This window comes from Phyllobates terribilis, unplaced genomic scaffold (assembly GCF_046119375.1).
Source record: "Phyllobates terribilis strain yellow unplaced genomic scaffold, ASM4611937v1 Scaffold_9__5_contigs__length_417890890, whole genome shotgun sequence".
Lineage (NCBI taxonomy): Eukaryota > Metazoa > Chordata > Amphibia > Anura > Dendrobatidae > Phyllobates > Phyllobates terribilis.
The window spans coordinates 80,865,388-80,881,042 of NW_027362769.1; the positions used below are offsets into that span (position 1 = coordinate 80,865,388).

Sequence of the window (15,655 nt, forward strand, 5' to 3'; positions counted from 1 at the left end):
ACAAAAAATGCAATAGGTAAGACAGGTGATGAAAAGCAGAGTTATTATGGAAGAGAAACAGTTCTGGCTATAAATATTTTAGCAGTTAATAGATAAGGAGTGTGAAGGTTTTATTGTCCTGTGACTAGGTCCAGTGTTGTGATGGCCTCACAAGTCTGAGGAGCACATTCCTTAGTTGATGTAGAATGACATAAATCCATGCAGGAATTTTGAAACTCTAGGTATTCCTCAAGTATGTCATTGTTGGTAATATCCAGTTGTTCATATAATTTTATGTGATATACCAAAATGCCTAACAACGCTTTTTGGGGGAAACTCCATATTTACAGAACCCAGAAAAGGCCCGTACTTTGTTTATCTTGTACTCTAGTCAGGGTTGCTGGGTTGGGGAGTCCCCAATACTTGTCCCCTAAAGATGTTTTCTGCACTTTTTTTTCTGAAGATATTGCAGATGAGGTGCTTTTATGTACAAACCTAGAAGGAAGACTTATTGCTTCTTGAAAAAAAAAACATTGGAAAATATCTCAAAAGAGAAATTGTAAACTTATATTGGACTAACACTTCTGGCAGGTTGTAAACAATCTTATGATGTTCCTATCAGAGAATTATTTCTGGAGCCACTTTCTGATCCACACTACAAAGCAACAATGTCAGTGTATAGATATGAGGAAATTCGGAGAAGCCTTCGATTTGATGATAAGCGAACTCGTCCTGCAAGGTTGGAAATGGATCAATTAGCACAGATCAGTTACATCTGGAATATTTTTATCAAGAATTGTACCAAGCTCTACAATCCTAGTGCTAATGTAACAGTGGAAGAGCAACTTGGATGAATGGGCTTATTTACTGTGGCAAAGAAATTGGCGCTCCAGTGCAGAAAGACCTAGGTTCTGACATTGTAAAAAAAACTTGCTGTACCAATTTACAATTCTGGTAGAAACATTACAATGGACCATTACTTTACTAATATTGAACTGGGCAATTTTTTGCTTGAAAAAAATCTTACAGTTGTTGGTACTATGAAGCCAAATCGACAAGATATTCCTCTGGTCATGAAGCACATTCCACAGCAAGCACTTTATGATAGTGTCTTTGGTTTCAGAAAGAAAACAACAATGGTGTCTTACAAAGCGAAGAAGGAAAAATCCATTATATTACTCAGTGCCATGCATCATGATTCCAGTATTGACAGCAATGACAGGAAACAGAAACCAGAAATCATCCTGCACTATAATAAAACTAAAGAAAGTGTGGACAAGATAAATGAAATGGTTGGAGAATATTCAGGCAAGACGCAAACAAAACATTGCCCTGTAGTCATTTTTTCAAAAATACTTGATCTATCAGCCCTTAATTCCTACATTATTTATACTGAAACTCATCCCGATTTCCATGCTAGGAGGAAGGATAGGAGACGCCTATTCTTGAAGAACCTTTGCCATGAACTTGTAATGCTTCACATAATGCAGCGAAGCAACATAAAATGCTTGCTGAAGCAAACTAGAGAAGCTATGAAATGGTGTGGTGTATTCCATTTTCAGGCAATTCCAGAGCCAGGAGAAAGAAAACGAAAGCGTTGTTTTATTTGTCCAACAAAAAAAAAAAAAAAGACAGGAAAACTGAGCGTTACTGTACTATTTGTGGAGAAAATGTCTAAAGAACATTCTTCAGAAAAGATAACATGTGAAAATTGTGCGGAAGATCAATAAAATTGAAAAGGAAAAGTTGGAAAAGAAATGTAGCTACAGCTAGTTTACTTCAAACATTTATATACCCTTGTTTGTGTGCTTTTCATATCTTTGTTTGAAATTTGAAAAAAAAAAAATTTTTAAATGCTAAAAAGGATTCATCACATAGAATGTGTAATGCCGGCCTTTTAGGTCCATCTACTTACTTTTTTGATGTTTTCTGCAAACAATTATAATTACAAAATATGCATTTTTCATATCTTACTTTGCAATTTTGAAATAAACTTGAAAAACTTATTTATTTGAGTTCCTCCATATGATTTGCACAAGGAAGCCCGGGTTATGTGAAAGTGTATATTTCAGACGACACGGATTCTAGGGTTAATGTTCTCTACCCACCTCTGAGTCCTTTTCCAGTTGGCATCTGGTCTGAATCCAGGAGTGTAGCATTCTATCATCCACAGCCTCTGTGTGAGACAGGTCATGAGGAGAGCTCCACAGGTTTCGTTCATCTTCATTGATCACAGAGTAATTCTGGATGTGGTTGTTATTACTAATAAAACAAAGATTATATTATTTATTTTTAGAGCACCGTTGATTCCATTGTGCTGTACTTTTGAAAAGGGCTTCTATAAAAAAATACAAATATTAAAATTACAATAAACAAACAAACAATGACAGACTGATGCAGAAAGGAGAGGGTTGTGCCCTCACAGGATTACAATCTACAGGATAATGGGGAAGGCGTTTGGGTAGGTTGCAGCAGCTCTGGTAGTGGTGAGGTGGCAGCGTGGTCATTGTAGCCTGTAAGTTTTCTTGAAGAGATGGGTTTTCAAGTTCCGTCTGAAAGTTCCAAGTGTGGTGGATAATTGGACGTGTTGGGGCACAGAATTCCAGAGGATGGGGGGATACTCAGGAGAAGTTTTACAATTGATTTGCTCTGGAACATATAAGTGTAGAGCAGAGATGGAGGTCTTGGGAGAACCAGTTTTTAGTTTTTGGGCATCAAAAAGTCACAAACATTAGTATTCAACATTTTTGTGCAGAAGTTTGAGACTTTTTACAATTCTACGCTGTTCTTCCCAATTTTCAAATGTGGTTGTGTTTAGCTATGCAACTTAAGCCTCAAATTTGATATGCGCAATATTTTGCACCTTTTTGCCAACAGACAACTGGCTTACAGCTAATAAATTCTCCCTATAATGTTACAAAAAATATTAGAAGAGGCTGTCCACCCTTGAGGAACTTTTCAGTAAGCTGCTGCAGCTAGCTGAATCCTAGCAGTGTGCAAAGCATACACCGTTAGTATTCATCACATGACTGCAAGAATAAGATTTTCTAGAGTCTCCTCTGCTTCTCTTATTGTTCTACTGGATGAGCCCCTGTAACCGCCATCCTACAATATATACAGTCATGGTAGTGTCCCATATAGTGGTCTGTGATTGTAAATTTCTTATCATTAACAATATGCAAGCAACTTACAGTCAATTCCTAACAATACAGGTGATAGCTGCTACAACTTTTGACTAATCGCAGCTGTACGATAGTTGTGTATTAATAGTGTACTGACTATCACATAACGTAGTTCCCTATCCTAGTTGAGTCCTTTTCATATCATATACTGATTTTGCCTTTTAGCCCCCTCCCTCTATACTGGTATGTCACAGTGATGATATAGGCCATTTCCAGGTGCCAGCTGTATTTTACAGTTGACACCCTCTCTTCTTGTCTAGCATTTAAGATAACTCTAATGTCAGTAGTTTAACTCCTTTATCCCCCCGAGCCTGTTTTCCCCTTCATGTCCATTTTACAATTCTGACCCGGGCTGGCTCCAGGTTTTTCTGGGCCCCGGGCGAAAGTCTCAGTGGGCCCCTTTAACACATACCACGATTCATGATGTACAGATACCGCAGAGAAATATAGGTATAATAAAATGCACAATTTCACTTCTTACATTACATGAGTGATATCTGTTTTAAATTTCACAATAGCTCAGAAACCGGCGAATCGCTCCACACAGTATACTGGCCCGCATATAATGCCCCATGCAGGCTGTTCCCCCACATAATGCCCCATGCAGGATATCCCTTCTCCCCCCCTATATAAATGCCCCATGCAGGATGTCACTCCCCCCCATATAATGCCCAATGCAGGATGTCACCCCCCATAGAATAACTCATGCAGGATGTCACCCCCCATATAATGCCCTATGCAGGATGTCACTCCCCCCATATAATGCCCCATGCAGGATGTCCGTTTCCCCCACCATATAATGCCCCATGCAGGATGTCTCCCCCCCCCCCCCCCTTTATAATGTTCCATACAGGATTTAACCCCCTCTCTTTGTAATGCCCCATGCAGGATGTCACCCCCCCCCCCATATAATGCCCTACGCAGGATGTCACCCCCCCCCCATACAGTAAAAAAAAAAAAAAAAAAGTCAAATACTCACCTCACTCCACGTCGCCAGCATCGTCCCGCTCTGCGCTTCCTGTGATGGCTCAGGGGAGGGCGCGGTGGAAAGACGTCACCGCACCCTCTGACCTGAGACGTCACAGGGAGCACACAGCAGGAAGACAGCGGATCTGCGGAGGCACAGGGAGAGGTAAGTATCATGCTGCCGAGGCCCTGAGCAAGCAGGGGAGAAGGGCGGGCGCTGGCACCGCTCTCATCCGGCCATAGCCCGGCAGGGTGCCAGACCATGAGTGGGCCCCTCCGCCTGCTCAGGGCCCCGGCACTTGCCCAGGTGCTGACGCCAGCCCTGATTCTGATCAGTATCACTTTATGGAGGTAATAAAACTCTGGAATGCGTAAACGGATACCACGGATTCGGAGGTTTTTTTTTGTGACATATTGTATTTCACGATAGTCGTAAAATTTGTTTGTTAGGACTTGCGCTTTTTTGTGGAAAATAAAAATATGCAAATTTTGCGAAAAATTTTGCAATTTTCAAACTGACAATTCTTATGCCCTCAAATCAGAGAGATGTGTCACACAAAATTACTTTACATCAGCACTGTTTTTGAAACTTTTTTTTTGCTAGGAAGTTAGAAGGGTTAAAAGTTGACCAGCGATTTCTTACTTTTCCAACAAAATTTACAAAAGCTTTTTTTTTTTTGGGACCATATCACATGTAAAGTGACTGAGGAATCTATATCACAGAAAATATCCAAAAGTGACACTATTCTAAAAACTGCACCCCTCAAGGTGCTCATAACCATATTTATATAAGCTCATTAAACTTTTGGGTGCTTCACAGGAATTAACGGAATGTGGAAGAAAACAAAATGAACATTTTAAATTTCTTTCACAAAAATTTTCAATTGAACCCAATTTTTATTTTTTTTTTCACAAGGGTAACGTGAGAAAATGGAACCTCAAATGTGTTGCATAATTTCTCCTGAGCACACATACACTCGATATGTGGGGGAAAACTACTGTTTTGATGCACAGCAGGGCTTGGAAGGGAAGGAGCACTTGACTTTTTGAACGCAAAATTGGCTGGAATCGAGAGCGGACACCATGTCACGAGTGGAGAGCACCTGATGTGCCTAAACAGTGGAAACCCCCCACAAGTGACATCATTTTGGAAACTAGACCCCTCAAAAAAATGTATGTAGATGTGTGGTGAGCACCTTGAACCCCCATGTGCTTTACAGTTTATAACTTTGAGGTGTGAAAATTAAAAAAAAAAAACATTTTTCCCACAAGAATGTTCTTTTAGCCCTAATTTGGTTTTATTTTCACAAGGGTAAGAGGAGAAATTGCACTGTACAATTTGTTGCGCAATTTCTCTTGAGTACACAATACCCTATAAGTGGTCAAAAACTACTTTTGAGGCATAGTGCAATGCTCTGAAGGGAAGAAGCGCCATAGTGGAGTTCAGATTTTGCTGGAATGGTTTGAGGGGCCATGTCACACTGGCAGTGCCCCTGAGGTGCCAGAACAGCAGAAAACCCCCATAATTGACCTCATTTTACAAACTACACCTCTCAATTAATTAATTTAGGGGTGCAGTGATCATATATTGACACCACATTTGCCTCACATAAATTTATGCCATTGGGCTGTGAAGAAAGAATAATTACTTAATGTTGTTTTAGCCACACATTTTTAATTTTTAGAAGGACTAATTGGAAAAAATGGACCTCTCAGTTTGCTGCGCAATTTCTACTAAGTAGAACTACTACATGTTGGAAACTACTTTTGAGGCACAGTGCAAAACAGAGAAGAGATGGAGCGCCATAATTTAGTATATATTTTACTGTTATGGTTTGAGGATGCAATGACACACTGGGAGAGCTCTGAGGTGCCAGTGACCCAATTTTACAAACTACACCACTCAATGAATTCATCTAAGGGTGCAGTGATCATATTGACATCACGGGTGTGTCGCAGAATTTTATACCAATTGAGCAGTGAAAGAATAATAATTACATTTTTACCACAACAATTTTGTTTTAGCCCCAAATTTTATATTTTTACAAGGGAAAAATAGGTAAAAATGGCACCAAAATTTGTCACACAATTTCTGTTGAACATTGAAATACCCCATATGTGGCTGCACAGTACTGCTTAACCACACAGCGAGACTTGGGAGGGACGGAGCACTTTTTGCCTTCTGGAGCGCCGATTTTCCTGGAATAGTTTGCAGACTCCAAATACAGAGCCACTAAGTGCTAGAAGAGCAGAATCCCCACTCAAGTGACGTCATTTTGGAAATTATAACCCTTCGGGAATTTATCTACAAGTATAGTGAGGCTTTTGACTCCATGGGTGTTTTACAGAAACAAGCAGCAGTGGATGTTGCCGAGTGAAAATTGCAAATCTGCTATTGTAGTGCCCGTACGTTGTAGTGCCCAGTATTTTGTAATGCCCAGCTCGTGCTTTTGGAGACATGCACCCGTAAATTAAGTGGGCTCTCATCGCTACAGAAATGCCAGACATGTGGACGCTAAATGTGGTTTAGGCACACTGGGGATCAGAAGGTAGGGGTCATTTTGATTTGGTAGCGCAGAATTCGCTGGATTTTTTTTGGAGGGTGAGAAGCTATATAGTGCTTTTCCAGAGCCTTTGTACTACCAGTAACGTGGAAGCCCCCTATATTTCCATTTACAGATGAGGGACCTGAGTGAGGACCTGCTTTTTTTGTTGATTGACTGGAAGCTTTTATTGGAAACATTTTACATAATGTTGGGACCACATTTATCCAGCACTCTATGCTGAGCCCTTATATTGGGGTTTCCATCTAAATATCTGAATGACGTGATTCAGATGAAACCCCCGAGGGAACCATTCACTATAATGAGGCAGTAGAGTTACTCTGGACTCCTTCTGGACTCCGTTCAGCAGTATCCTTTTTAAAGGTGCACAAAACTATGGAGGACCATGCTTTTATGCATGCCTAAAAAGATGGCCAGTGCCGGATCACAGGTCCATCCACAGTGCCTCCATCTGCCTCATTATAGGGAATCTTCTGCCAGGGGTTCTGTCTGAATCATGTATTTCACAGATTTACACAGAAACCCCAATATAAGCACTCAGTGCAGAATGCAGGATAAAATGTGAGCCAAGCCATATTGCGATCTTTGGGAGGCAGAATCAACAAATCAACAGCAGGTGAAGAATTGGTTTTATTTATTTTTTATGCCGTTCCTTGTGTGGGATAAGTGATTAGATGACCTTATTCTTCGGGCCGGTGCGATTACAGCAATAACAGATTTATATCAGTTTTTTTGTGCTTGGTTGCCGTCACACACTAAAATGTGTTTTTTTTTTTTAAAAAAAAACAAAAAAACAAGTTTTTGAATAATCATATTATGAGGGCTATACTTTTTCAATTTTTCGGCTGACAGTCATATGAGGGATGTTTTTTTGTTGGACGAGTTGACGTTTTTATTGGTACCATTTTCGGGCAGATGACATTTTTTGATTGCTTTCTATTCTGATATTTGGTAGGCAGAATGAACAAAACACAGCAATTCAGGATTTTTTTATGCAGTTCTGTGTGTGGCAAGTTTGATAAGGCAGCTTTTATCTTTGGGTCAGTACGATTACAGCGATACATTTATATAGGTTTTTTTTTATGTTTTGTAGCTTTTACACAATAAAAACTATTTTCTAGACAAACTAATTTGTCACAAAGTGCCTTAAGACAGTCGACGTTAACCAGATCTCCAGAACTAGGGGTGCCCTAGTCTATCCCTGTCCCCCAGATTACTCCTGAAGGTGGAGACGCCGGGTTTTCGTGCCTTGCTATGTTTCTATAGCTCCCTCCCTCTGCCTGCCTTCTAAATGTTGCAATTGATATTGATAACAGCATTTAGAGGGTTAGACAGCCCGGAGCGCTGCAGGCACAATTCCTGGTAATGAGTGCCGGGTGTCAGCTCTCATGTCTGCTGAACACCCGGCGGCGATCGCACGTGGACAGATCCTATGTGTGCTAACTTGCCTGGATGTATCCACACGTTTAAGGTCAGTAAGTAACTACTAACGTGGACATATGGATATGTCCAATGTCGTGAAGGGGTTAACCACTTAGATGCTGCAGTCAAAGCTCACAAGCAAGGGAGGGTTCGCCCGTCACTATTATATACTCTCCAATAACACAAATTAAAACTAGAAGTCATCCTGTAAAAAGAAGTCCTCATACATAAAATGAACCTAAAATCGTGTTATTTATAACTGTTGGCAGCAGATTAATCTCTGTACTGTCCAGACTTTGAACAATGAATAATAATATATATTTATTCAGGAACAAAGATAACACAGTTTACAACTGGTATTTCTTATAGCTTAGAATCTTGTCTGTCAGCTTGCAAAGTGAAAGTAAAAATGTGCTCCAGCTACACACACACAGTGAACACAAACTTCCTGGTTCTTTTTTCTTTTTTTAAGGCTGTTACCACATGTTGTGTTTTTTTTTTTTTTTTAACATCAGAAATCTGCAGCAAAACTGCTCTCTGGCAGGAAATCAGCTGCGTCAAAAATGTAGGTTTTGCTGCATTCTTTTTCACTGTTCTTCTGTCTCTATTTATGCATGTACATAAAGTTCTGTAAAAAAAAAAAAAGCCCATTCTATTTTGGCATAAAAAAAAAAACTAAAAAAATAAATAAAAAAATTTACCTACGTTTTTTGGTGCATTTTTTTCACCACCCATTAGGTGAAAAAAAAACGCTGAAAGAAGTGACATGCTCTATTTTCCAAAAACCTAACCAAAGCACAAAATATGCAGCAAAAAAAAACAAGATGTGTGAACAGAGAATTCTGGTTTCTCATAGACTTTGCTGGTATTGGAAAACGCAGGTGAAAATTTGCATAAAAATCTGCAGCAAAATCCACTGAAAAACCCAACGTGTGTGTGAACATAACCTTACAGTGCTTTACTGGCAATATAATGCCATCGCTGGAGACAGAAGCTCATGTATTTAACAGTAGTAAATAGTAGTTGTTGCAATATGTACAATAATAAGCATTATTTCAACAATACCGCATAATAAACACTGAAAAACAAAACCCAAAAAACAATGAACGAATTACCTTTTTCTCCCCCCTAGGCTACGTTCCAGCAATGAGCTTTTAATGTTGCAGATTTTCTGCACCTATTATTTAAATTAGGTTATTTGCTTTTCTGTGTGCAGGTTTTTATCCCGTTTTTTTTTCAAGCTGCATTTTTGTCTCTTGTTGTCTTGTGTCATGGTTTAAATAAAACTACTTTGTTTTTGATACTTCCTGGTATTTGTCTTTGACAAAACTTTAGTAACATACTTAGGGGCAGATTACATTTATTTTTTATGTGTTTCCACCACGGAAATGCACTAACAACGGATGTACATTTTTTTACCTCCTGATTTTCCACATCTAACGCAAGTCTATGGGGAAAATCTGCACAGAAAACTCAGCGTACTCACAAGAGAATTTGATATGCTGCGGATTTGAAGCACGCACTGCAGGTCAGTTTACATTGAGTTAAAAAGAAGTGGGTGTGCGATTTCTATAAATCCCATCTACTTTGCTGGAACTGCTACGTTCCCAAGAAGAGTTTTTGGTGAGTATTTGAGGTTACAGATTTTCTGCACCCCTTCAGTAAAATAGGTTACTTGCATTTTTTCGAAAATATGCAACTTTAATAAACTTTCCAAAAACTCATTGTGGGAACGTAGTCTAAGACACTGCACCAAAAGCTCATCATGGGAATGTAGCCTGAGGCCACGGCCCTACTATCAGTATTTAGTCAGCATTTGTTTCTCAGGAGTTGAGGCCAAAACCAGGTGAGGAACAATCAGAGTAAAGGTATAATAGAAACAAGTCACCAATTTTATATTTATCACTCACTCCTAGTTTTGTCTCCTACTGAGAAAAAATACTGACCAAATACTGATAGTGGGACTGTGGCCTTAAGGCTGCGGTCACACTAGTGCTTAACATGGCCGAGTGCTATCTGATGTTTTATCAGATAGCACTCAGCCCAGTGTTATTCTATGGGGCAGTGCAGATCAGCGATTATTTGCTCATGCCGATTTGGCCTGAGAAAACAATCGCAAAATACGGAGATTGGCAGTGAAACTCTGCTCACTCGCACCCATACAAGTCTATGGGTGCATGTGAAACATCGGACTGCACTCAGATGTCATCCCAGTGCAGTCCGATAAACGCAGTCAGGCCATGGAGGAGATGGAGAAATAATTTCTCCGTCTCCTCCGCACCTGTGCTGCAATTCTCTCATGTCAGAGGATCGGAGCACAGTGCACTGACACTCTGCTCATGCTCGCAGCGGAAGGTCTTTACCATATCACATCCGACGCGCCTGCATTGGATGCCATACACTACTAAGATTCCAGCTTTAGGCTACGTTCCATGATGAGCTTTTGATTTTCTTCACCCATTAAGTAAAAATAGGTTACTTGCATTTACACGCACCATAAAAAACTAAAATTTTAGGAAAGCAGACTTAGGCCACGGCCCCACTATCCGTATTTGGTCAGTATTTTTTTCAGGAGTGGGAACCAAAACCAGGTGAGGAACAATCACAGAAAAGGTATAATAGAAGCAAGTTATCAATTCTGCATTTATCACAAACTCCTGGTTTTGGCTCCCACTCGTGAGGAAAAATACTGACCAAATACTGACAAAATATTGGTAGTGGGGCCATGGCCTTAGGCTACGGTCTGAGGATAAGTTTTTTTTTTAGGCTGTGTGCCCACGTAGCGTTTTTCAAGCGTATATGCTGTGGAATTTCCGCAGCGTAAACGCTTGAAAAACGCATGTATATCCGCACCCCATGGTCCCCAATGGCATTCCGCAATGTCAATGCTGCGGATTTTTCCGCAGCGTATATGCTGCGGTCAAAAATCCGCAGCATGTTCATTAATTTTGCGGAAGCGCAGCGGAATCAATGTGCGGATGGTACCCAAGTCTGGATGAGAGGAGACTCTCATCCAGACCTGGGTACCAAAGAACCTGTAAAAAAAAAAAAGAATAAAATAAAGTTTATACTTATCTTCTGATGTTTTCCCTCCGTCGCGCTGTTGTCTGAAGGACCTGCCACGTCATTGAGTCATGTGACCCACCACATGACTCAATGACGTCACCGCAGGTCCTGCACACAACAGCGTGAGCCGCTCAAGCCTCCGGACGGGGCAGAGAATGAATCAGAAGGGGAGTATAAAGTTTATTTTTTTATTTTTTACCATTCTGAACAAGTTGTCAAGCACTTTTCCAAGTGATGCTTGGAGAAGTGCTTGATAACCCGCATGCGGAAATGCATGCAAAGACGCCTCACAAACGCTTCTACCTGGCGGGAAAACCGCATGTAATATCCGCATGCGATTTTCCCGCCAGGGAGAAGCGTAAAAAATATGCTTCAGGTCCGCAACGTGGGCACATAGCCTTATGCTGCATATTTTTTTTAAAAAATATGCAAGTAACCCATTTTAGAAATAGAAAATCTGCAACATCAAATATTTACCAAAAGCTCATTGTGGGAACATAGCCTTATACTCCCAAATAGTTACACATTAGATGTATTCCATAAAAGGTGGCAATAAAACAAATACATCTCATTTAAGAAAAAACAAAACACACAAACAACTAGCCCTCACACCAGCCATTTCATCAGAAAATAGTTATTTATGAAAAGAGAAAAAGAAAAAAGAAAAAAAATTAAACATTATTCCTGCAGCTTCCCCCCAGCACTACATGCCTGGGCACATGGCACTATAATGAATATAATAAATCACATGTTCCTGGCACACAGCTTATTGTATTACTACTACAATGTATTTTTTTGTATTATAGGTAAAAAAAAAAATATATAAATAAATTAATAATTATATTTTACACACATACACACGTCAAAAAATAAAGAAAGAAATGCACTTACTTTACAAGAGGCTGCTTCTCATGTTTAGGATAATCAATGCATCCAAGTCTTAGGCAACAAAAGGCACACAACCAATCCTTCATACCCATGGGTTCTGATGTAAAATCAAAAGAGACATGCAGTCAGAAATAAGGCATTCACCTGGCCTTCTTTCACATACACAATATACTGACCATTCAGGTTTATCGGCTGACACGTAGCTTCTTAAGTGTGTAATTTGAGAAACTCAGCAAAAATACAGGACTCCACATTATTCATTCTCCTCTGCAAGGATTTAACATTCCCTTGGAGGATCATGCAGAGCAGAAAGTAAAAAATAAACAGCCCCATTCATTAGTCATACAGGTTTTATAACACAAACTACCTTCAGACAGGCAATTGACCAGGTTAGTCAGATGTTAATTGAGCTTTAGCAATTGAATGACAACTTGCATATGAGTACTTTTTCATTCTCAACTTTTTAAATGTTTTTTAACAGATTTAGGATATGTGCACATGACGTCGTTTTTAGACAGATTCCACCCGAAATCCAATGAAAACACCCTTAAAAGTGCTAAAATGAAATGACATATGCTCTGCAATATCAAAATAACTTGCTGTGTACATGTTCAGTCTTTTTCTGCTTCTTTGACCTTCAGGCTTCAAAAGCTGTAAGGCTACATTCCCACAATGAGCTTTTGTTGAGTTTTTGATGTTGCAGAATTTCTGCACCTATTATTTCAATTAGGTTACTGGCATTTTTATTGCATTTTTGTGTGTATTATTTTTTAACATGTGTTTTTATCACATTTTTTATGTTGCTGTTTTTGCCTCTGGTGTGTCATGCTTTAAAAAAAGCTGCTTAGTTTTTGATACTTTCTGGTATTCGGCTTTGACAGAACTTTATTGACAGGCTTAGATGTGGACTACATGCCGCTTTGAATTGTTTCTGTTGCGGAAATGCAGTTAAAACGCATGTGCATTTTTTACCTGCGGAATTTCCGCACCTGATGCGAGTCTATAGGGAAATTCTGCACAGAAAACTCAGTGTACCCACAAGAAAAATTGACTTGCTGCAGATTTGAAACATGTGAAGGCACGCAGGTCTGTTAATGCTGCATACATAAGAAGCACAGTGGCCATGAGATTTCTATAAATCCCATCCACTTTGCTGGAACTGTAAGACGTTGCATTTTTTATGCAGCAAAATTACGCAGCGTTAAAAACTCACCAATTTTTTTATCGGATTGCATTTGTCCGATTTAATCACAAGTGAGAGCGAGCCCCAACACTGATGAAACTCAGACTGTTTTTCTCGTACAAGAAAATAGCTGACATCTCAAAGAACCATAAGGTTAAGTTCACATGATGAGTATTAGCGTTTTTGATGTTACAGATTGTCGGCAGCATTTTTGACTAAGCTAAATTAAGTTACTTGTGTTTTTTTTCACTGTGTTTGAGTGCTTTTTTATGTGGTTTTTTTATTAGGTTTTTGACGATTTGATTTTGTCCCTATTTGATGTGTCATGATGGAATTTACTCCAAAAAGTTGCAAAAACACTTTAGGAAAAAGAAAAATACTTCAAAACTCTTGAATATCACAATGCCCCAAAAAGGAGCGTTTCCTAAAGCAATTTCCACTTGAAAAACCTTGCCATTTTTAAACGCCTAAAAAAACTCCATGTGAACATAGCATAAGGCCCTTCTCAAACATTTGTGAATCACATATGTGTTCAATTCTTATCAGGGATAGAACTCGTACCCATTCTCAGTCTTTCAAGGAGAACTCCACCTCCTGGAATCCTTCTTTCAAAGTCTTAAAGGGAACTTGTCAGGTCCCCCATGCCCTCCACCCCAGCAGCATTCAGCTATGTGTGATTAAACTCCCTGCCTAACCAGCTCTGTATAACATCGTTCAGTTAAATAAATGCTTTAAAATAGCATGTATAACAACCTCATTTCCTATGCTAATGAGGCTTTTGACTAGCCGATGGGGCGTTAGTTGCCCCAGACTAATCAGCCCTCTTCTCATGTTATCATGCCCCTCTGGGCGGGATAACATAATTTGCATGAGCCTGCCTCATCGCCAGCTCATGCAAATCTCGCACATGCACGCTGCTCATTTCGGTAGTGTCACTGCGTCTCTAAAGTCAGGTGTACGCTTCCTGGTTTCTGAGGCGCACTGTGCATGATCGGAAGCCATCTTTTTAACTTCTGGTCACGCGTTGGGGTATTGGGCAGTGTGGTTGACCGATTTTCACCGATTGATAGGAAGACGAACTTTCTTTCTTATCAGTAAAAAAAACTGATGAAACTCTGACTAAACTGTTAAGAAACTGATGACAGTTTGATGAAAATCACTGATGAAACTCAGTCCACATTTCTCATATGTCAAAAAAACTGATGTCTGAATGAGGCCTTATACTTGTTTTGTATGCAGGGTAACTGAAATTGCTGGATCTATAATATTTTATAACTGATGAATATTTTTGAGAAACATTATTGTACTGGTGAGGATATTAATTTGAAGGACTACACCCACTTCATGATGTGCTTGAATTATTAGAATCAGATCAAGGTTATTGCATAATTGAGACATGAATTTGCAAGTTCAAAGAAAGTTTTTATCTTACCTTAATACATTTATTAAATATGTACTGGAAATAATGTGCTGTCTGAATTAAAATTGATTTACTAGTCCTTTTTCTAATTAATTTAAAAGACTACATCCATTTCATGATGTGCTTGAATTATTAGTATCATATCAAACATATTGCGTAATTGAGACATGAATGTGCAAGTTAAAAGAAAGTTTTTATCTTACTGCAATACATTAATTAAATATATACTTGTAACTGTGTGGTGTCTGAATTAAAGCGGATTTACTAATCCTTATCTAATATTTATATTTCTGTCCTTTCCTTAAATGGTTTGTTTAGTTTTGGCATATAAGTCTGCAGTCACTCTACATGACTGGAGACTTGTAGATCCTCACATCATAAGGTGAGCCATCAGAATGCAACAAGACCGCGTGGTCACGTGACCGCAAGTATGCAATATGCATACTCCCGGACACATTCTGACTAGACATGTGCGACCTCAATGAAAATGAATTAAGTCAGGTCAAGTACATCTAGTTGGAATGTGGCTGGAAGTACGCATATCACATACTTGCTGTCACATGACAGCCTGGTCTTGCCATCGGTACCAAAGAATCCTGACAGTTTGCTCTATACGCAATACGCAATGTGAAGCCAAAACTCGACAAGCTCTTTAATCCCTAAAAGACGCAGACAGTTTTCATTTTTGCATTTTCACTTTTTCTTGCCAGTCTTCAAAACGGCCATACATTTTTTTTATTTTTTCTTACACATAGTCATATGAGGGCTTGATTTTAGCAGGGAAAGTTAACAAACTGAGAAACAACAAAAAAAGTGAGGTGCCATTGTTTTTAGGGTTTGGTTTTCATGGGGCTCGTTGTGCGGTAAAAGTGAGCCATTCACATTATTGTTCAGGTCAGTACACTTATGGGAAAAAAAATATGCATAGTTTTTTAGTATTTTAGTGGCTTAAAAAATATGATTTTTGTAAAAATTTGGATTGTGT

General features: G+C 39.3%; 1 protein-coding gene across 2 annotated transcripts in view; it reads right to left on the minus strand.

Annotated features, from left to right (window-relative positions):
- Nucleotides 1-15,655, minus strand: part of MREG (melanoregulin) — a 240,989-nt gene that overhangs the window by 72,464 nt on the left and 152,870 nt on the right. The window contains exons 1-3 of one of the 2 annotated variants that reach the window (XM_073646640.1): nucleotides 12,244-12,394; nucleotides 12,071-12,164; nucleotides 2,088-2,241 (exon numbers count right to left, since the gene is read on the minus strand). In XM_073646640.1, the coding sequence (XP_073502741.1) occupies nucleotides 2,088-2,241; nucleotides 12,071-12,159 (243 nt within the window). In that variant the 5' untranslated portion in view covers nucleotides 12,160-12,164; nucleotides 12,244-12,394. Of the gene's footprint in view, nucleotides 1-2,087; nucleotides 2,242-12,070; nucleotides 12,165-12,243; nucleotides 12,395-15,655 lie in introns of those variants that run through there. The other variant, XM_073646639.1, reaches the window with a different exon arrangement.